The sequence below is a fragment of the Dunckerocampus dactyliophorus genome, chromosome 18 (assembly GCF_027744805.1).
Source record: "Dunckerocampus dactyliophorus isolate RoL2022-P2 chromosome 18, RoL_Ddac_1.1, whole genome shotgun sequence".
NCBI classification, from domain to species: domain Eukaryota; kingdom Metazoa; phylum Chordata; class Actinopteri; order Syngnathiformes; family Syngnathidae; genus Dunckerocampus; species Dunckerocampus dactyliophorus.
The window spans coordinates 8,619,782-8,641,010 of NC_072836.1; the positions used below are offsets into that span (position 1 = coordinate 8,619,782).

Here is a 21,229-nt window from a genome sequence, read left to right on the forward strand (position 1 = left end):
GCAGCGGAATAATTATTGGTTTCCATTTATGGTGACTGCTGACTGAGATAAGGGATGAGATTAAATAGATCCTGGACCTTCGCCGGGTCTGGAGCAGGCTAGTTCCACAGAATAAATCTCTGTGGTAACTTACGTCATAACATATCCCACTCTCTCGGAGCCCACCTTTGTGCAACCGTATCGTGGGTAAATTGAGCCAGGATAACCAATATATCCCGGCTTAATCCCGTATCCTAGGTTTGTGCAATAGGCCCCTGCATCCCCAAACTGTGAATGCAGACGTGATAGCCAACTGTAAACACACACACAAAAAAACCCTGATTCCTGTTCTCTTTTTAAACCAAACTTTCGGAATCACTTGAACCTTTAGTGTTGATGTGTTTTTGTTTTCAAGGTCATGTGCCGAATCACTGCGAGCATGGGATTTAATCACGCAATTATCCTTTATCAATGAACTTTGTACACAGAGTCAAACGTCCTCTTTAGGTAAACAAGCACAGTGAATATAAACACACCCTGAGGTGTGCAGCAGCATTTCAAAGTCGGCAAGAGGTAGGAAATGTCGTCCAAGCCGACCAGTGTGCTCATCACTGGAGCCAACAGAGGCCTGGGCCTGGAGCTGGTTCGACAAATGACGGAGGATAAGGGCGGAGTGAAGAAACTGTTTGCTTGCTGCAGAGAACCAAATGGACCGAAAACTGAGGTGAGCATATCAACTTGATTCAATGACGTCTGCATAATAACTGTTTTCTATTCCGTTTGCAGACGTTGCAAGCGCTGGCTAAGAAGCATCCGGACATCATCATCATCCCTATGGGTAGGAGCTCTTCTACCCTACTTAATGTGACATGCCTTTTATTGTCATGTTTGTATTCTACTGTACTCATACTGCAGCACAGCATTATTAATAGGCTCATGGGCATCTCAGCCACAATTACAAGGGCTGGAGGGTGGTACCCATCTAACACAAGCTAGATTGGGGACTCTCGGGCCAAACTCTTACTGCCAAACCACACTGACATCAAACATAAGAGATTTAAAGCCGATGCATGTTGAACATTAGTGACTCCTCTGTTTTCTATGACAGATGTCAGTGACCTGGACAGCATAAAAGAGGCGGCCAAACTGATCGGTCCCCAACTGGGCGGGGAGGGCCTCAACCTGCTCATCAACAATGCCGGGATCGCTGGCAATAACGAAACGACAGTGCAGGAAATCACTCCCAATGACGTGCAGGATGTCTTCAGCGTCAATTTCATGGGGCCTCTGAACATCATTAAAGTAAATGGCGAGCACGCTAGTGTGTCTGCGTGGATTTTCAAAATAAGATCAAGTCGTCCGCCCAGTTATGGCCTCTCTTCCTCCCCGTCACCTTGTAGGAGTTCCTGCCACATCTTCGGGCGGCGGCGAAGGTCAGCGGGACTGCAGGGATGTCCTGCAGCAAAGCAGCGGTCATCAACATGTCGTCAGACATGAGCTCAATAACAACCGCAAGGAGATACTACTCATTGATTCCAGGGGTACCATACCGCATCAGCAAGGTAGACAACTTTTGCATGATGCGCCCCAGCAACTGCAAAATGAACACAAATATGTCCCCTCAAGTATAGACAGCTACTGAAAAGTGGTTCCATGTTGTTTTTGGTGTGTCTGATTTCCTGTTCCTGCAGCTTGGCGCTGTCCAGTATGTGTTTTGTGGGCCAAAAAAGTCCATCGCCCTAAATTTATTGTGACACATGATGTTAAAAGATGTGACATTTATTTTTTTTCAGGTTGCTTTGAATATGCTAACAGTGTGCGCTGCGGAGGAGATGAAAAAGGATGAAATCTTGTTTGCAATGCTGCACCCTGGATGGGTGCGCACAGAAATGGGCGGGCCAGAGGTGAGTCCGTTTGACTAATGTCTTGTGACTGATTCAAATAATAATATTCCTGCCTGTGTACAGTGGGAATCGTCATGTTAAAAAAGTGGTCTAACCTTGCAGGGGGAAATTGGGGTTGAGGAGAGCGTAAACGGGATGCTCGAAGTGATGGCCTCCATGAGTGAAGAGCATAGCGGAGCCTTCCTGGATTACGAAAACAGAACCATGCCTTGGTAGCTTAACATAAACATCAACCCAAATCAAGGGGCATCACCGGGACAAACAAATCAAGTCTTAGTTTGTTGTTTGTTTGTTTAAATGGGCCCAACAGTGATCTGGATGCAGGTAGTGATTGGACGGCAAAGGCTGAGGCCGCATCACATGATTTTCTTAATGTCTGTCACTTTTTCCTCTGTACTTCAATACAAAGAAAAATGTTTACATTATGTGTACATAATTCCTGCTTTTAGTGTGTCTATTGTGTTTCTGAATGTGTTGCATTTTGAGTGTGTGTAATCTACAACCAGTTAACTCCCAACAAAGCAACTCACAACCAGGAGGCTGCTTTGTGTGCTGCCTACAAGGCAAAAGATCAGTCAACATCTAATACAAACATCTCATTAGAATACAGCATGTTTATCTCATTGCATGCAGGGACTTATTAGCAGGGAGTTGCACAAGAGCAACAAACATCACATGGCAGGCACACAATCAAGTCATCTCCATGTTCGTTGTCGGTGCCTGAAAATGCGTTTTTGAACAAGCCATTTTGATTTTCTGCGTATTGTGACGTAACAATCCGGCTGATTTACATAACACTGCTCACTGACTCATGTCCTGCTCGTCACTCCCCCTTCAAAAGGTCCGCCCATCTCGTCAGACTGCTACAGCTGTAGAGTGGGGCGGTGTGAGCAGTGGCTAATTTTCATCGGACAAGACAGCTCCCCAAAATTAGGCTGCTCTGAACAGGGCTGTTTGGGGGGGGGGGGGGGTTTAACCTTGCTGTAATTATTGATCCTGGGGGTATTTTAACCAAAGTATGCCACAAATGTGTTAAGACACAGAGAAATTGTCTCTGTCTGTGAAAAAAAATGGATTAATACGTCTCCCTTAAAGCAAACAGGAGCACTTTGAATATAAACACACCCTGAAGTGTGTGCCACCAGTGCAAAAAAGCCAAGAGGTAGGAAATGTCGTCCAAGCCGGCTAGTGTGCTCATCACCGGGGCCAACAGAGGCCTGGGCCTGGAGATGGTTCGACAAATGACGGAGGATAAGGGTGGAGTGAAGAAATTGTTTGCCTGCTGCAGAGAACCAAATGGACCCAAATCTGAGGTGAGAAGATCAACTTGATGAAATGACGTCTGCATAATAACTCTAATTTCTATTCCGTTGACAGACCCTGCAAACGCTGGCTAAGAAGCATCCGGACATCATCATCGTCATCCCTATGGGTAGGAGCTCTTCTACCCTACTTAATTTGACATGCCTTTTATTGTCATGTTTGTATTCTACTGTACTCATACTGCAGCACAGCATTATGAATAGACTTGTGGGCATCTCAGCCACGATTACAAGGGCTGGAGGGTGGTACCCATTTACCATGCACCTAAGCTCGATTGGGGACTCTAGGACCAAATTCTTTAGCATTCTGAACCACACGGACATCAAACACAGAGATTTAAAGCAGCTGCCAGTTGAACATTGATGTGAGCGCCTTCTAGTGACTCCTCTGTTTTCTATGACAGATGTCAGTGACCTGGACAGCATAAAAGAGGCGGCCAAACTGATCAGCTCCCAACTGGGCGGGGAGGGCCTCAACCTGCTCATCAACAATGCTGGGATCGCCTTCAGAAGGACAGTGCAGGAAACCAGTCCAAAGGACATGGAGAATATCTTCAGGGTCAATTTCATGGGGCCTCTGAACATCATTAAAGTGAATGGCGAGCATGCTCGTGTGTCTGCGTGGCTTTTCAAAATAAGAGTACTCCATCCGACCAGTTATGGCCTCTCTTGCTCCCTGCTGTAACCTTATAGGAGTTCCTGCCTCATCTTCGGGCGGCGGTGAAGGTCAGCGGGACTACAGGGATGTCCTGCAGCAAAGCAGCTGTCATCAACATCTCGTCAAACATGGGCTCAATAACGACCACAAGGACATCCTACTCATTGGTGTCTGGTGTAGCATACCGTGTCAGCAAGGTACGTGACGACTTTTGCATGATGCAAAATGAACACAAATAAATAACTTGTCACATACTACGTTTAGTGCTGTTTTTGGTGTCACTTCCATACTTTGTGTCTGATTTCCTGCTCCTTCGCCTTGGTGCTGTCAATTCTGTGTTGTGTGGGACTAAAGAGCCCGTTGCCCTAAGTTTATTGTAACGCACGAATGTTACATGATGTAACACTTGGTTTTTTCAGGTTGCTTTGAATATGCTAACAGTGTGCGCTGCGGAGGAGATGAAAAAGGATGAAATCTTGTTTGCAGTGCTGCACCCTGGATGGGTGCGCACAGAAATGGGCGGGCCAGAGGTGAGTCCGTTCAGCTAACGCCTCGTAACTGATTCAAATAATAATATTCCTGCCTGTGTACAGTGGGAATCATCATGTTAAAAAAGTGGTCTAACCTTGCAGGGGGAAATTGGGGTTGAGGAGAGCGTAAACGGGATGCTCGAAGTGATGGCCTCCATGAGTGAAGAGCATAGCGGAGCCTTCCTGGATTACGAAAACAGAACCATGCCTTGGTAGCTTAACATAAACATCAACCCAAATCAAGGGGCATCACCGGGACAAACAAATCAAGTCTTAGTTTGTTGTTTGTTTGTTTAAATGGGCCCAACAGTGATCTGGATGCAGGTAGTGATTGGACGGCAAAGGCTGAGGCCACATCACATGATTTTCTTCATGTCTGTCACTTTTTCCTCTGTACTTCAATACAAACTATAATGTTTACATCACGTGTGTATAATACCTGCTTATAGGTGTGTCTTTGTGGTCACTTAATGTGTTGTATTTTGAGTGTGTGTAATCTACAACCAGTTAACTCCCAACAAAGCAACTCACAACCAGGAGGCTGCTTTGTGTGCTGCCTACAAGGCAAAAGATCAGTCAACATCTAATACAAACATCTCATTAGAATACAGCATGTTTCTCATTGCATGCAAGGACTTATTAGCAGGGAGTTGCACAAGAGCAACAAACATCACATGGCAGGCACACAATCAAGTAATTGCGAGGGGGGGGGGTTTAAGTTTGCGGTAATTATTGATCCTTGGGGTATTTTGACCAAAGTATGCCACAAACGTGTTAAAGGGATAGTTCTGATTTTTTTACATGAAGTTGTATGACATCCCCATCAGCAGTGTAGTCCATTAACAGCGACTTACCTCCCACTTGGTCTCCTGAGTCCAGTTCTGGTCGGATTTTGGTGAACATTGTTTCGCTTAGTTGCTGGGGACATTTGTGTAAAGAGTTTGGCTTCTCAAAAAATATGCTTTCAAAAAAGGAATACATTTGCATCACAAAAATGCCTTCTAAAAAGAAAATCAAAATTGTTGTATTATCAATGCACTCAAGCAGGGGTTCTCAACTGGTCTCAATCTAGGACCCACATTTTGCAATGGTCATTTAATCAGTACCCACTTTTATTTAAATCATCTTTTTTTCTAATGATTTTGAATTGTTTTTTTATATTTTAAAGTCATTTTATTCACATTTATTTTGAATTATTCTTTACACTTTTATTCAAGTCATTTTTATTTATTTTAAATTATATTTCACACCTATTTAGGTACTTTCAATTTTTTCTATATTTCTTTTCATTTATGCTTTCATTTGCAGTATGTATTTATTTCATTTATTTACATTTTTAAGTCAAACCAAGCAAACGTATGTTTCTTTCAAAATCGCTGTTATCTTTTGACACACATAATTACATGTGCAAAGTGCATTTTAGAGGAATTTATTCAGACATTTTGTCAAAAAAATTAGGAAAAACATCATTGCATGCATACAAATAATGCATAAATTTAAATTAAATAGCAAAATTGCACTAAATAAGACCACAAAATCAAATATTTCACTTATAACTGTACAATGAATATAAACCACACGGGAAGATGACTAACGTATTGCTCGATTTTACGTTTAAAATTTAGAAAAAAGAAGAATTTTTTACTCTTAACTCTGACTGTCTGCGACCCACCCAAGATGAACACATGACAGACTAACGGGTCACGACCCACCAGTTGAATTCACAATCTTGCATCAACCCCGTCTATGCAATGTATGTGAAAATCACCTTAAATTACAGTTCGACTAAAAAAAATTAGCTGTCAATACTGCTTGTCAACAGAAACAAACAAAGCACCCCCATGAATCAAATGTCTATGCAAAACAATTTGCTGGTCAGTTGATTTGTTTCCTGCCTTGCATAACGTCAGTCAACATAAATACCTCATTTTGTAACCTGTCTGAATCGGTTATTTTTATATTTTTATATGCTCCATTTTCTCACATTTGTGATACTTTTTTCACGTTATTACCAACTTGTAGCTCAACTCACTGCTGTCCCAGTTTGTCTTGTTGAGCCGCCACACGTGGGCGTGACTTAAAGTCATTAAAGGTAGGGTAGTATAAAAATTGACGCACTGTGGGAATGTCGTTCGACTAGTGCAAGGACAGATTGTGCCATGTCGTCCACGCCGATCACCGTGCTGATCACCGGGGCCAACAAAGGCCTGGGCTTGGAGATGGTGCGTCAATTGGCGGAGGATAAGGGGCGAGTGAAGAAACTGTTCGCCTGCTGCAGAGACCCAGATGGACCCACAGCTGAGGTGCGCATACCAGCCGACACTTTTACAGTTTGTCTGTTTTTAAAAAATATATATAAAAAGCTCACTTTTAAAAGCCGTCAAAAAATTCCAGCTGCATATACAAGTACAAACGCTGTGATTTCCTTATCGCCAACCTTTTCCCAGCGCATGCGCACTAACTATTTCTTCTTTCAGTCTTATAAAAACAAAGTATTTTTTCCTCATTCGGTTTTATCCAGAAGAAATGTGTCTTTTGTACATTACAGTCTATTTTCGTGAGTGAAATTTTTACTTACGTACTAATTTCAACTTAAAACATTGTAATAAGTCAAAACCGTCCAGCGATTACAGTACAATTATACTACAAGTCCCACAGTGCACTGCTCCGTTTGCTTTAACGTTCGCGCTCATGTCACTCGTTTGAAACAATTTTAAAAGGTAATTTGTTTAAACGTAAGCATTGGTATATGATTTGGAATTAAAAAACATATTACCTTTTATGTATGTGTAATGTAAATGTGTCAAAAACACAAGCTAGTTCATTAAAGGTTAGCTTTACCACCAATGTCCACCGGTAGGTACGGTGGCCTTTATGGGTCAAAACAGTTGGGAAAGCGAAAGTAATGAGTTGTGTGGTAATGGCAGTGTTTTTAATATGTTCTCTATTTACAGGCTTTGCAAACACTGGCAAAAAAATTTCCTGAAATCATCGTCATCGTCACTATGGGTATAACAAGTTTGGCATCTTGCTCAGTAAGCAAAGTAAACATTATTACTAAAGTTGTATCCGTTGACTGTCCCCGTTTTCTATGATAGACGTCACTGAGCAGAACAGCATACAAGAGGCGGCCAAGGTGATCGCCCCCCTACTGGGCAGCGGGGGACTCAACCTGCTCGTCAACAACGCCGGGTTGGGATTGGAATCATCGCTGCAGACCACCACTACAAAGGACATGCAGGACTCTTTCAACACCAACGTCATTGGTCCTATGAACATCATGAAGGTAAATGATTTGCACACTGCAAGTATGCCTTTGCAATTCAACCACAGCTATCAGACTATTTATGACTATTTTTCTCCCCTGCTGTCATCTTATTAGGAGTTCCTTCCTCATCTCCAGACAGCAGCAAAGGCCAGCAAGATTTCAGGGATGTCGTGCAACAAAGCAGCTGTCATTAACATCTCCGCGATGGATGGATCAATGGACGTGACAAAGGAGACCTACTCATACATGGCTATTTTACCATTCCGTGTCAGCAAGGTAAAGTGCGGTCATGTTTGCATGATCGGCATCATCAACAGACCAAGCAAACACTGCTGCGACAAATACAATACAGACTGAAATAACGCTGCTGAAGGCAAAGTAACACTTTGCTCTTTTCAGGCCGCTTTGAATATGCTGACAGTGTGCGCTGCAGAGGAGATGAAGAAGGATAAGATCCTGTGTTCAGTGCTGCACCCTGGATGGGTGCGCACAGATACTGGTGGACCTGAGGTGAGTCGACTGGCTGCCACAAACAAACACGGATACACAAATCAATGTATGATGCACACATGGTGGTCATAACTTGTCCTCAATTAATTTTTTATTTATTTTAGTTAAAACTATCATCCTACATGTGTACAGCTTTTTCCACGCAAAGTATCTATAAAAAGTAGGGCTGTCGATCGACTAAAATATTTAATCACGATTAAATGCATTTTGTCCATAGTTAACTCACCATTAATTGCAGATAGAAATATGTTTATCTACAACAATAACTACATAAAATTTTATGTAAAGGGCTATCAATTTTGGAAATATGGGCCATTATTTTATTCCAAAAAAATAATGTAGTTAGAAATCCCCCAGTTTTTGCATGTTTAATGCAAAGTGTTTTGTCCCACTTTGTTTGACCGCCCTTGAACGCACCTTCTAACTTTGTCCCACGCTGCACAGATAGACAACTATACTGTATTTTTCTTTTACCTAGTATTTGGTCCCAAATGCTGATACTATGTGGGAATGCATAAAGGAAAGATTTAATGACCTTACGGAGTGCTAATGTGTATATTTGTATGGTGCACTTTCTGGAAAGCGAACTCCAGGCTCGTACTGGTGGATGGTGGCTCTGTATTCATTTTGTGCTTTTAATTTGATGTCGTTCCTGTCATAGTTTTACATAACACATCATAAATTAGATCGCTATAATGTACGTATGTTTTACTGATGTGTTGAAAATCTTTCCCGGTGACTGGCTAGTGCACTGCTAATGCATCATCCATTCTCATCTTGAGCCATGGTCACATTGACACAAGCCTCCAAATAGCTGTCCTTGGCTATGCCTGCCATTAAATAGCAGCTTGTAACCCAAATTGTAGCTCACAGTTCAAAGCAAAAAATCAGCTGAGAGACGGCTCGCATGTAAAAAAGACCCGTTAGTTGGGTCACTCTTATGCCAAGATGCCACTGCGTAAATGACAATAAAAAAAACACCAGCAGTGCTCCAGTAACTTATCGCTTCTGTCTGGCAGGCGACGTAGTCCGTGACAACACATATCACAGCCACGTTAGATACAAATAATTTCCAGGGCTCTGAAGCTAAATTTACCAATCAAAATAGCCTTTTCTTTGTCCATTTCTGCTCAATATTTGGTCCCGCTTGTAGCTCCACAGTCACCGCTGTGATTTCCCAAACTCTGATTTCTCAACTGACTCTGATTTCTCAACAAAACAGGAGAGGTGCTCACTAACACAGATTTAGACATATTTGTGCACAATATTTGAGACCAAATAGGCCTTTTGTGTACATATAAAACGTTCTTGAGTTTGTCTCATGAAAGCTGCGAGTAAAAATGGAAGTGCTGCATTCCTATTTTTGTTGAGTGTACCATATATAATAAATCATGCCGTCCAAAGCATTTTAAGCGAAACCAATAAGGAGCGCCACAAATGGAATGTCTTAATTTTTTCCACATCTGTCATTGTCATCTACACAATAAATTGAGGTGACCCCGCAGCTTCAAGGCACTTTACTTTTTCTGTTCCAGAACGTTCCCTCCTTAAATTAAGCTGATGTTTAAAAAAAATGTCTTCCAGGCGGAAATTGATGCCCAAACCAGTGTGAAGGGGATGCTTAAAGTGATGTCCACCATGAAAGATAAGCACAATGGAGCCTTCCTGGATTACGAGGGCAGCGCCATGCCTTGGTAGCGTCACATCAAAATGAACCCAAATAAAGTTATTCTTCTTACTAGAATAAAGTGTGGCTTGTTTCTTTAATTATCTATTGATGATTGATTACTGCCGCACGGTGGCCTAGTGGTTTGCATGTTGGCCACACGGGGGATCGGGAAGATTTGGGTTTGTGCGACGTTTGCATGTTCTCCCCGTGCGTGTGTGGGTTTTCTCCGGGTACTCCGGTTTCCTCCCACATTCCAAAAACATGCATGTTAGCTTAATTGGCAACTCTAAATTGTCCATAGGTATGAATGTGAGTGTGAATGCTTGTTTGTCTATATGTGCCCTGACATTGGCTGGCGAAAAGTCCAGGGTGTAACCCACCTCTCGCCCAAAGTTTGGTGGGATAGGCTCCAGCATACCCCTACGACCCTGAGGACAAGCGGCATAAAAAATGGATGGATGAATGACTGGTGTTCCTTACATGTCGCCATGTGGCGCTGTTCCATGCTGCCACTGTAGCAGGGCAGATTTTGAGAGGGTCTGGGTTATGCCTGTTGATGTTGGCTCCAGGGCAAAAGAAGGGGTACATCTTGTCCGTAAAGAAGCCATTAAAGGTCTAGATGGGCATCATGCTGATAGCATTGGAGAAGGTCACCTCACCAGCATCTCTCCCTCCTGCTGCAAGCGCGTGCTGGGCCTTGTCAATCTGCTCCAGACACCCAAAAATGTTCACACAAAACACTTTTAATATAGAACAATGAGTTTTACATGCAGAAAATACATTTGCAATGAAAACAAATGTACTTACCTTCATTAAGGACTCTTCTTAATGAAACGGTGATGACGCAGCAGCAAAGGAGGGGAGCGGGCAAGAGCCACACGGACGACACCTTTGTACTTTGCCACGTGTTATTTCCTGAATTCAGTAGTGTTTCTCATCTGTTTGGCTCCATGGTGGGTCGTTTTGCAGTCGGGATCAATTTCAAACAGACTTGTGGTGTGAACAAGTTATTTAACAAAGTCAACCGGTGATATATGGGCGACGGAGATGGGGGACAGTCAGTTCCGGGCGGGAGGTGAGAGCAGCGAACAGGCGCCGTTTTGTAATCATCTGAGTTTGCCAACAGAATGAGCATAACAAGATGCTGTACTATTGTGTAAATTAAGTATCGCGAGATTTGGGTATGTGATCCAAAACAGCTGTTTTTACCTTGAGGCGCCCGTCTAAGTGCAAATCCTCTTAAATTATACTACTTCCAAAGAAATAACTAAAATGTTAGGCTGCTTAATAAAACAACTCTTGTCAACAGAAACAAACGAAGCACCCCCATGAGTCAAATGTCGATGCAAAACAAGTTCGCTGGTCAGTTGATTTGTTTGCTGCTTTGAATCACATCAGTCAACACAAATTCTCATTAGCCTGTAGCCTGTCTGCATCCTTTTTAATTATTTTATATCTCCCTTATCTTATATTTGTCATACGTTTTGCACGTAACTGCCAACCTTTACTTCAACTCACTGCTGTCCCAGTTTCCCAGTTTGTAATGGAGCCGCCTAATGCATACATTATTGTGGACAAACTCCCAACAGGTGGGCGTGGAGAGGCGGACCAGGCAATATGGGCAGTACAAAAATCGATGCACTGTAAAGAGCGTTGTTCGACAAGTGCAAAGACGACAACGACCGAGTGAGCCATGTCATCCAAGCCGATCACCGTGCTCATCACCGGGGCCAACAGAGGCATTGGCCTGGAGTTGGTGCGTCAATTGGCGGAGGATAAGGGCCGCGTGAAGAAGCTGTTTGCCTGCTGCAGAGACCCAAATGGACCCAAAGCAGAGGTGAACATACTTTTATTCAGTTTTTAATATTAAAATGTTCACCTCTAAAAGCTGTCAGTACAATCCCTGCTGCAGAAACACAAACGCTGATATATTGTAAATGCGGAGTGCCTGGCGCATGCGCACCAACTCCTTCCTCTTTCAGGCTTATCCTTGACCAAAAGGTGTATTTTGAACTCTACTCGGCGTATTGTCAGGGTTTTTAAAGGTGACTCGGGTCGTACTTTCGCTGTCAAAGGGTGAAGTACTTTTCATTTCCACCGTATAACCCAGTAATAAGTCTGAACTGGCCAATGAGTATAGTACAATTATACTACAAGTCCCAGGATGCAGTGCTCCGTTTAGCAGACGAGTTAGCGCTCATGTCGCTCGTCCATTGTAATAATTTCATTACACTTTAGCATATGTGTTGGCTGTTGAGTTAAAACACACGTTACCTCGTACATTTGTGATGTAAATGTTGTGTCAAAAACAGTTCGTTAAAGGTTAGCTTTGCCCGTTCTTCTCAAACAGTAGGGCGGGTCCCCAGGTGAACTGTCAGGGCGGCGTGAGAGGCAGGGAGGACTTTCAATATAACACAGACCTGCCAGCATGTATGAATTTGTCGTACTCAGCATGCAATTTGACTCTTAAATAAGCTTGTATGCTTCACTGCTCTCCATTTTGTTGCATTTCGCTCGTTTCAGGTTCGAGTTCAGTCTGTCCAGTACAGATAAATAGATAGAAGTTTCTCAGCAGTATTTCAAATCGGAGGGGCACGGAAACATTTCTGTTCCCCGGTGGGGTCATGACAGAAAATAATTTGAGAACCACTGCCCTAGAGGCATATTACTCAACCAGGAAGTACAGTCACCATTATGGGGCAAAACACACTCAACGTGCATGGAAAATAGATGGATGGGAGCAATCAATCCATCCATTTTCTACGCCGCTTGTCCTCACTAGTGTCACGGGTATGCTGGAGCCTATCCCAGCTAACTTTGGGAGAGAGGCGGGGTACACCCTGGACTGGTCGCCAGCCAATCGCAGGGCACATATAGACAAACAACCATTCACGCTCACATTCATACCTATGGACAATTTAGAGTCGCCAATGAACCTAACATGCATGTTTTTGGAATGATAACCACTCGGCCACCGTGCGGCCCGTGGTTGCTCCCTCTGAGGAAAACATTGCCCCTAGCGTTTTGGCAGAAAACTGCAAGTCCCACACTCAACCCCTGTCGAGGAGCTATTAAGACGGAGTGACTGTGCTGTAGCATAATGAAGCGTTTGGTATTGGGACGTGTGTTGAAACATCGCATGGGAAGAATAGTGCAGTTAATTCAATACTTCAATTTTATTTACAGACCTTGCAAACACTGGCAAAGCAGTATCCAGACATCATCGTCATCGTCACTATGGGTATGAGCTTTTTCTTTTACCCTACTTAGGTTTGGCATGCTACATGCTGTGTTTATTATCATGCTACGCATACAGTAAGCGTGATTAGTAAGAACAGAGTCTGTTGTGTCTGAGACAGATGTCTGTGAGATGAACAGCATACAAGAGGCGGCCAAGGCGATCGCCCCCCTACTGGGCAGCGAGGGCCTCAACCTGCTCGTAAACAACGCCGGGATGGCACTGGAATCATCGCTGCAGACCACCACTACAAAGGACATGCAGGACTCTTTCAACACCAACGTCATTGGTCCTCTGAACATCATGAAGGTAAATGATTTGCACATGACAAGCATGCCTTTGCAATTCAACCACCAGACTACTTAGGGCCTTTTTCTCGCATGCTGTCAACTTATTAGGAGTTCCTTCCTCATCTTCGGACAGCGGCCAAGGCCAGCAAGATTTCAGGGATGTCGTGCAACAAAGCAGCTGTCATTAATATCTCCACAATGGAGGGTTCAATGGACGTGACAAAGGAGACCTACTCTATAGCGGCAATTTTACCATTCCGTGTCAGCAAGGTAAGGTGTGCCCATGTTTGCATGATCAGCGTCAACAGTAGATCAAGCAAACAGTGCTGTGATAAATACAATACACATAGAAACAATACCAACGTTTGCTCTTTTCAGGCCGCTTTGAATATGCTGACAGTGTGCGCTGCAGAGGAGATGAAGAAGGATAAGATCCTGTTTACTGTGCTGCACCCTGGATGGGTGCGCACAGATACAGGTGGACCAGAGGTGAGTTGACTGGCTGCCAAAAACAAACACAGATGCACAAACCAAGTGGTCATAATTTGTCCTCAAGTGACTTTTTTTGTTGTTGGTAAAACTGTTGTCCCACATGTGTGCAAACACTCCTTACCCTTTTGTACCACATGTTAATGCATGACTTGTATTATTACTTACTAACAAAAGTCACTAAGCTAACAACGCATGGATGCTTGTGCTCATAGAACTGGTCTTTATAAACAAACATTCTTACAGCATGAGGCAACATCAGTAAAAGAAAACACACCTGTTTACTTTGTGGTGAATTTCAAGTACTCTTTCTTCTGAGCAGAAACCCCAGCATTTAGCTTCCATTAAAACGTCTCTTTTCAGTATTCCTATTTTGCATTGAATATCAATGCAAGGCTCTGTCACACCTTAAAGCCCTTACCTCATTAAACAACCAACATCGTCATTAAGTCATAAATCACAGCACATGAAAAATGTTGATACTCAAAGATCCTCTATATGACACACCAGACACACAAAAACACTAGTCAAATAACCTCTACTGTATTCGGTTGGAGCGCTCTGCAGTTTATAAAGACCTACTGCCAAAATGCTCGTCAAAGATCCTCTACATAGCTAATGGAGGGGCGTCCAAAATGCAGCCAGAGGGCCATTTTAGACCCACAACTTGTTTTTTTATAGCGCCCCACAGCATATTCTCAACCTAAACATGGCCCGCGTCAAAACATTACAAAGATCCTCTATGATAAGAGTCTCCCCTTTTCTCCTATTGTAAAAAAAGTGGCACACACACACACACCTTCACGCAGTTTGTTTTGCAGAGCTCCCCAGAGTACAAGTGTGCACACAAAACTTCGCCTCACATCGCGCTCTCGCCACACCTCAACTTGACCAAAAATATGTCAATGCAAAGTGACTCATCAATGCGGCCTCCAGACTTAACAAGCCTTGATTGCATTGTTCAGTCATTCGGATCACAGCTGGTGAGAAAACGACGAGGACAAAGAAGCGGAATTTCACGTAACTGGAGGCGGGGAAAAGTACCGTATATTATTTGGAGGACACAGCAGCGGGCGCACAGTTGCAGAACTTCAAACAAACACACATAAAAAAAAAAGTGGTTGGCTGTCAAGGCACACATTTGCATTTTAGCGAGCATGTTTTATGCAAATTTTAATCTAATTGAGACCCCAAGGAAAGTTTCCAGATTATGCTGACTAGCACCATGGAAATTTTTATTATTACAAAGTTTTTTTGTATTGGTTGAATCACAACAAACCAAAATCCCAAAATGATCCAACTTATCATTTGTGGAAAAGGAAAACTAATAAGAGCAATGTTACGCACACGTCCTGACACCATCACACAAACAGAGGAAGAGCTGCCTTATTTGATAAATTGCCAAAGAGGAGCGCAACAGAGAACAGAGGACACGCACACTAGGTCTGCTTTATATCTTGTAAACTTAAACCCATATAATCATTTGATAATGCGACATTTATTCAAATGAATGACTATCAAACGCATAATCATGTTCTCATAATGATAAATATAAACAGCGCTGTATTGTTTGTTTTATGTATCTTTTGGTCATGATGGTAATAAACTCATGCGCAATGGTGTTTATGATACTGTAGGACTGCTACCACAACTAGCAATCTATTTACAATCACCCCTCATGTTGATGAGCACACACAGTAGAGGATATGATAGGACTGATAAATTAGATTTGTTGGTGTAATGCAAAATAGCAACGCTTTCCACAAATGCATTACGGTTAATGCAATGATTGAACCTTTATTGTTTTCCACTGCATGTTCACTTCTAACGTATGACTTCACTTCACCTCTTTTACCATGTCTCCAAAAAGTGAGTCCGCCAGCTACAATGTTGCTAGACTGATGCGTTCTTTTATCACATCAGGTTGTGATATTATAGATCACATACTTTGCACGGAAAATGCCGTCCACATGTTTTGTGCGTACACCAAGAGCTCTGATATAGTCCGCCAGCTACAATGTTGCTAGACTGATGCGTTCTTTATCACATCAGGTTGTGATATTATAGATCACATACTTTGCACGGAAAATGCCGTACACATGTTTTGTGCGTACACCAAGTTTACAGGCGAAACCTGCCACTTGAAGAGCTCTGATATAGACGAAGTACAATAGATAAGCCGTGGTAATGGAGACATTATTTGCTTTATTAACAAGCCATTTTGGAACCAAACATGATTCTTTTGAAGTCACGGATGTGGCTCCTATAGACCGTGGGCCATTTGCGGACAATGGCAGCATGTGATCCGGCCCGCCATGCAAATTCTAAAAACAAATAAAACTTCAGAGAAACCTTTACATAAAAAGCCGGCAAACATTTAACCCATAAATGATCATTATATAATGAATCATGTTGACCAAAGAATTTTAAGCAAAACCCACAGGCGGCGCCACAAATGGGGTGTCCTCATTTTTTCACATGCCTGTAGCTCTGTCACTCATCTACACAGTAACTGAGGTGGCCCCCTGCTGGCCAGGACTGAAGCTGCAGCTTCAGGGCATTCTACTTTCTCGTTGTTTCAAAATGTTCCCTTCTTAATTCTAGTCGAAAAATGTGTCTTCCAGGGGGAAATTGATGTCCAAACCAGCGTGAAGGGGATGCTTAAAGTGATGTCCACCATGAAAGATAAGCACAACGGAGCCTTCCTGGATTACCAGGGCAGCGCCATGCCTTGGTAGCTTCACATCAAAATGAACCCCAATAAAGTTCATACAAGAATATATTGTGGCTTGTTTTTAATTATCTCATGACGGTTGATTGGTGTTTCGTACATGTCACCATGTGGCACTGTTCCACACTGCCACTGTAGCAGGGCATATCTTCAGAGGATCTGGGTTATTCCCGTTGATATTGGCTCCAGGGCAAAAGAAAGGGTACATCTTGTCGGTAAAGAAGTCATTAAAGGTGTAGATAGGCGTCATGCTGATGGGATTGGAGAAGATCACCTCACCGGCGTCGTAGTCCAACTGAACCCGAACCCTGGTCAGCTCCCCCTCCAGCTGCAGGGGAGTGCTGGGCCTCGTCATGGCCGAGTATTCTCCTTCGTAGTGCGATATCATCCAGAAGCCGCCTTCAGGGCAGCCGGAGATGCGGCCCTTCCTGTCAATGGACTCCTTGACCACCCCCAGCATCCAGTCCACCTTGTCGCCCACCTCCACTTCCCAGGCGTAGCGGCCCGACGTGAAGCCCTCGGAGCCCAGGGTGAAGACGAAGTGGCCGAAACGTTCCGGGTTGTCCGGAAGCTGCTGCAGAGAGCCTCTGTTGGCCACGCAGGTGAGGTCCTTGGAGATGGACAACCAGGAGTATGCAGTGTTGGGGTCCAGGGTGATGGGAGCTAAAACAGCATAAAATGGGTGTTTTCTCGGGAGTATTCAAAGTACAGTTGGGAGGGGGCTCCCCTGGTCCCTGAAAAGCTGATTTTTGTTGAGTTTTCTTGCTCAATTCATTGCATCTTAAACATAACTGAAATTAGCTTAGCAGGTTGGGGAAAAAAATGTCTTGATCTTTCTGAAGTCTTCTGTTACCACATCAGAAAGCCCCTCTCTCAAGCAATGTTTCTACCAAAGCGGTACAGTGAAACATTGATCTGGTTTGTCTTTCCGACACGGGCTTACAGAGTAAACAAACGAACAACAATGGATAACATTCCTCTATTGTCGGGAAAATGTGTGCTGTTGAACGGAAGTTACCATTCCCTAGCCTCTTTCACTGAGATGTCCAGCAACAGAAGATAAGGCGTGATCTGCCTGTGCCTTTTACACAGAAGCCAGGAACAGAGGCGGGATATATTTACACACACTTTATCACACCTTACTTGGTGTGGCGACTTCCGCGGCGTGGAAGTATGACACCACAGGTCTTGCATCACGCAAGTTTTATTCTGCCGTCTTTGACAAACAGCATTTCAAGCACAAACGCTAATCAATAATGATAACGCTAATAAATCCCCTCGTGAGCCTTTACTGCCATCTCATTGAGCGCTGTGTGTGTGCTCTCTCACTTCCGCCTTTGTCCCCGCATATTAAGGTGACACAAGCCCTCCAAATAGCTGTCTTCGGTTATGCCTGCCGGTAACTAATAGCTCGTAACCCAAATCACCCGAGAGACGGCTCGTATCTAAAAATCATTCATTAGTTGAAATACTCGTATACCAAGGTACCACGGTATAAATAACAATAACAAATACCTGCACTGCTCCAGCAGTTTTTCCAGCTGAGACCAGTAAGTGGCATTTGAGACTCTACGTACTCCGGTGTCCATTCAACTCAGATTGATACCACATAAAAATAACTTCGGTAATGTGGAGATAGAGCCATATGTCAGGGCTAAACTTACCATTCGAAATCTAATTTTCTTTAAAATACCCTTTTTTGGGTCAATTTCTGCTCAATATTTGTTCCCGCACGTGGCTCAACATCAACTGCAACACCACTGCGTTTTCTCCAACTATGGTGTGGGCCGAGGCTCAAACATGTGCACACGTTAATAACGCGTCGAAAAAAAGTAGTGGCGTTTAACGGAATTCTCTGTTAAGTTGTTATCTGGTTAATTTTGATAGCCCTAGTGTATACATTACCACACAGCAGGCTATGTAAAACAAACATGGAAAAAGTGTGCTCACTGTACTGAACCAGCTCCACCATCTTCTCCCAAACGTGGTACTTGAGGGAACTGACATGCTTGGCCACGTTAATAAGAGCTCCAGACACCTTCTCCGGATCCTTCTGCGGAAGCTGTGCCCTTTAAAAACAAAACATTGCCCCCGGAGGTGACAGCTGTAAGATTAACTGGTATGACGTGGTCATGACGATGTGATCTTACCTTTTCTTTGTGTTGGAGTAATTCTACAGTGAGAATAGTAGTATCATTATTACCATTGATCAGCGGGTCCAACAACATTGAAGATGACAAGTTACCTGCAGGAAGAGAGCATCGCCGGATGCGATCTCGTTCTCGACGGCGATGACGGCGTGCGAGAAGGTCAGGATGTCCCTGGTGATGCTCTCGGACTTCTTCCTCACCAGCTCTCGCTTCTCCTCCTCTTCCTCATGCAGGGCGGCCAGCCGCGCCGCTTCCTCCTTTTGCAGGAAGTCACGCAGCTGTTCGAACTCCTCTTTGACCTGCTTCTCCGTGGCTTGTGCCTGGCTCTGAGCGTGCAAGGAAACGGATGAGTCAGCACGTCCAGGGCAACAATAGAGATTATCAACTTTAGAAATACTGTGAATGCTACAATAAACACCTATATTTACTTCACAGCTGTAGCTGTAGGCAACCTGTTAATGTAGTTTTATTAACAATTCAGCTAATCTGGTGAGACTTCAGTGAGCATTACTACAGGTCTGGCTGTTCACAAGTTATCAAGGAGATGCCTATGTAATATATAAAAAAAACATCCCTGCGTATCTACATGGGTTGGTGTAAAAAAAAGTAGCCCCACATTCTTTACATTTTTCAGTATGCACCCCTTTACTAGCGTATATACTATACTACACATTTCTTCTTAGCAGGTCTGCTAATCATCTTATTCATGCTTGAACGATATTGGTGGCAACAACTCATACGGTGGTTTGTACAAATAAACACTACAGGTACAGAAAACTTACAGCATTTCTCTTATTTTCTTACACTGACAGACTGATTTTGACACTTTTCAAATGAACTCCACTTACTAATGTAAGAGATACTATTTGGGAAAATTTCTATTGTTTCCAAAGCAATCTGTAATCCAATTCCTCATTTTCCGACATGAAACAACCCTTGGCTGACGCTCAACAGCACGCTGCAGTTACACCGGTGGTCATGTGGGTTCTACCAGGTTTGGTTGTCACCTTTTGTTTGTTGATACCTTGATGTGCACAGTTGTGTCATCACACTCCTGCTTGGCCTCATACAGGCGGCGCAGGTTCTTCTTCACAGGAATCAGCTCTTTCTTCAGCTCCTCCTGACGGGAACAACAGGACATGTCAACACATCCAAAATGGCCACTTTTAGAACAAAAATGCTTTTCTTCTGGATTTGATCTTTTCCTATAATGATATGTAAAGTCTTGATGTTTTCAACGATGTCTATTAATAAAACGTATTAGTCATTATAACAATAACTGTACTTTACCTGACCAGAAGGCAAAGAAAAGCAGATCAAATAATTGCTTATGATTGCACAGCTGCTTGTTGCTTGGCAGAGTTCAACGAGCTCAATTCAAAAAAAGAGCCCAACAGGCTTTTTGATTAAAAGTAATCTCTGAGAATGCAGGAACATGACTAAGAAGGGACAGGACGTCAGACAGAATAGCTGTTACATTCATTTGCAGGGCTGCTTGTTGCTGAGCAGAGTTCAAAGGGCTCCAAAGCCCAGGAAACTATTTGCATGACAAACTCAGGGACTGCAATGAGACAATTCACACACATTCATTTTGCACTTGACTACTCTGTATTAAATGTAAAGCTACCTTGAGATCATGGGCTCCTTCTTCCAGAGGACGCACTTGATGGCCCTGGTGCTTCTTGGAGGTGTGACACACACAGCACAAGACCTCCAAATCATTCAGACAAAAGAGCTTGAGAACCTCCCCATGGTTGGTGCACCTCACATCCTCCACGTCAGCTTCCAGCTTCCCGGGGGCGACGCTTCCAGCCACGGCTGTCTGTAGTTGCTGCTCCTTCAAAAAGGTGTCAGCCACGTTCTTGAGAGCCAGGCTGACAGTGGGCTCCGTCAGGGAGCACTTCCGGCGGCAGATGGGACACTCGCGCCGGGCCTTCTTCTTGTTCCAGAACTGCTGCAGACATGCCCTGCAGAAGCTGTGGCTGCACTTGAGCACCACGGGCTCCTTGAAGATCTCACAGCAGACAGGGCACGATAGCTCCTCTTCCAGCATGGAGCCCGACCTCGAGGAGACGGCCCTCGGTCGAAGGGATGAGTTCACTTTGGAAGTCTGGAGGAAGGAGAGCTTCCCAGGCTGAGAGGATGCACGTGGGCGCAACGCCATGGTGGAAGGTTCTAGCAGAGAATGTGGATACAAGGCTCTTATGTGAGGACACAACAGACTGCAGCAGGTGGACTAAGCGGGGGTTTATGTGCAACTGGGCTTTTAGATCAACAGGGACTTGAAGAACAGGTTTAGTCCCCTTCTAGGAAGGCCCTCATCTGACACTTTCTGCTCCATTTTTAGTGGAAAACACCAACACATGCTCACATGATGTGCAACTAAATCATTCCACTAAGTGCAATATCTGACATATGCAGTACGTCACATTTGTGGCGCCCCCTATGGGTTGTGGTCAAAATGTGTTGGAAGACATGCTAGCATATAAGT

The 21,229-nt window shown here is 43.7% G+C and overlaps 5 protein-coding genes across 5 annotated transcripts; 4 read left to right on the top strand and 1 right to left on the bottom strand.

Annotated features, from left to right (window-relative positions):
* Window positions 1-549: 549 nt before the first annotated feature.
* LOC129170757 (C-factor-like) lies at window positions 550-2,271 on the top strand. The gene is made up of 6 exons (XM_054758719.1): window positions 550-703; window positions 766-817; window positions 1,088-1,281; window positions 1,380-1,541; window positions 1,773-1,883; window positions 1,986-2,271. Exons 1-6 carry the CDS (start codon window positions 560-562, stop codon window positions 2,097-2,099), a joined length of 777 nt encoding a protein of 258 aa, XP_054614694.1. The 5' UTR covers window positions 550-559; the 3' UTR covers window positions 2,100-2,271.
* Window positions 2,272-2,869: 598 nt separating this feature from the next.
* Window positions 2,870-4,814, top strand: LOC129170761 (C-factor-like). The gene is made up of 6 exons (XM_054758722.1): window positions 2,870-3,196; window positions 3,261-3,315; window positions 3,610-3,797; window positions 3,899-4,060; window positions 4,283-4,393; window positions 4,496-4,814. Exons 1-6 carry the CDS (start codon window positions 3,053-3,055, stop codon window positions 4,607-4,609), a joined length of 774 nt encoding a protein of 257 aa, XP_054614697.1. The 5' UTR covers window positions 2,870-3,052; the 3' UTR covers window positions 4,610-4,814.
* A 1,684-nt stretch (window positions 4,815-6,498) lies between these two features.
* LOC129170758 (C-factor-like) lies at window positions 6,499-9,919 on the top strand. The gene is made up of 6 exons (XM_054758720.1): window positions 6,499-6,696; window positions 7,348-7,402; window positions 7,492-7,679; window positions 7,776-7,937; window positions 8,061-8,171; window positions 9,756-9,919. Exons 1-6 carry the CDS (start codon window positions 6,553-6,555, stop codon window positions 9,867-9,869), a joined length of 774 nt encoding a protein of 257 aa, XP_054614695.1. The 5' UTR covers window positions 6,499-6,552; the 3' UTR covers window positions 9,870-9,919.
* A 354-nt stretch (window positions 9,920-10,273) lies between these two features.
* Window positions 10,274-21,174, bottom strand: trim35-12 (tripartite motif containing 35-12). Its single transcript, XM_054758718.1, has 6 exons — window positions 20,366-21,174; window positions 19,763-19,858; window positions 18,834-19,064; window positions 18,739-18,761; window positions 18,539-18,657; window positions 10,274-17,251 (listed from the first exon to the last, which is right to left on the bottom strand). The coding sequence occupies exons 1-6, from the start codon at window positions 20,900-20,902 to the stop codon at window positions 16,692-16,694; spliced, it is 1,566 nt and encodes a 521-aa protein (XP_054614693.1). The 5' UTR covers window positions 20,903-21,174; the 3' UTR covers window positions 10,274-16,691.
* On the top strand, window positions 11,412-16,627 carry LOC129170760 (C-factor-like). The gene is made up of 6 exons (XM_054758721.1): window positions 11,412-11,677; window positions 13,027-13,081; window positions 13,200-13,387; window positions 13,477-13,638; window positions 13,747-13,857; window positions 16,482-16,627. Exons 1-6 carry the CDS (start codon window positions 11,534-11,536, stop codon window positions 16,593-16,595), a joined length of 774 nt encoding a protein of 257 aa, XP_054614696.1. The 5' UTR covers window positions 11,412-11,533; the 3' UTR covers window positions 16,596-16,627.
* Window positions 21,175-21,229: the final 55 nt, after the last annotated feature.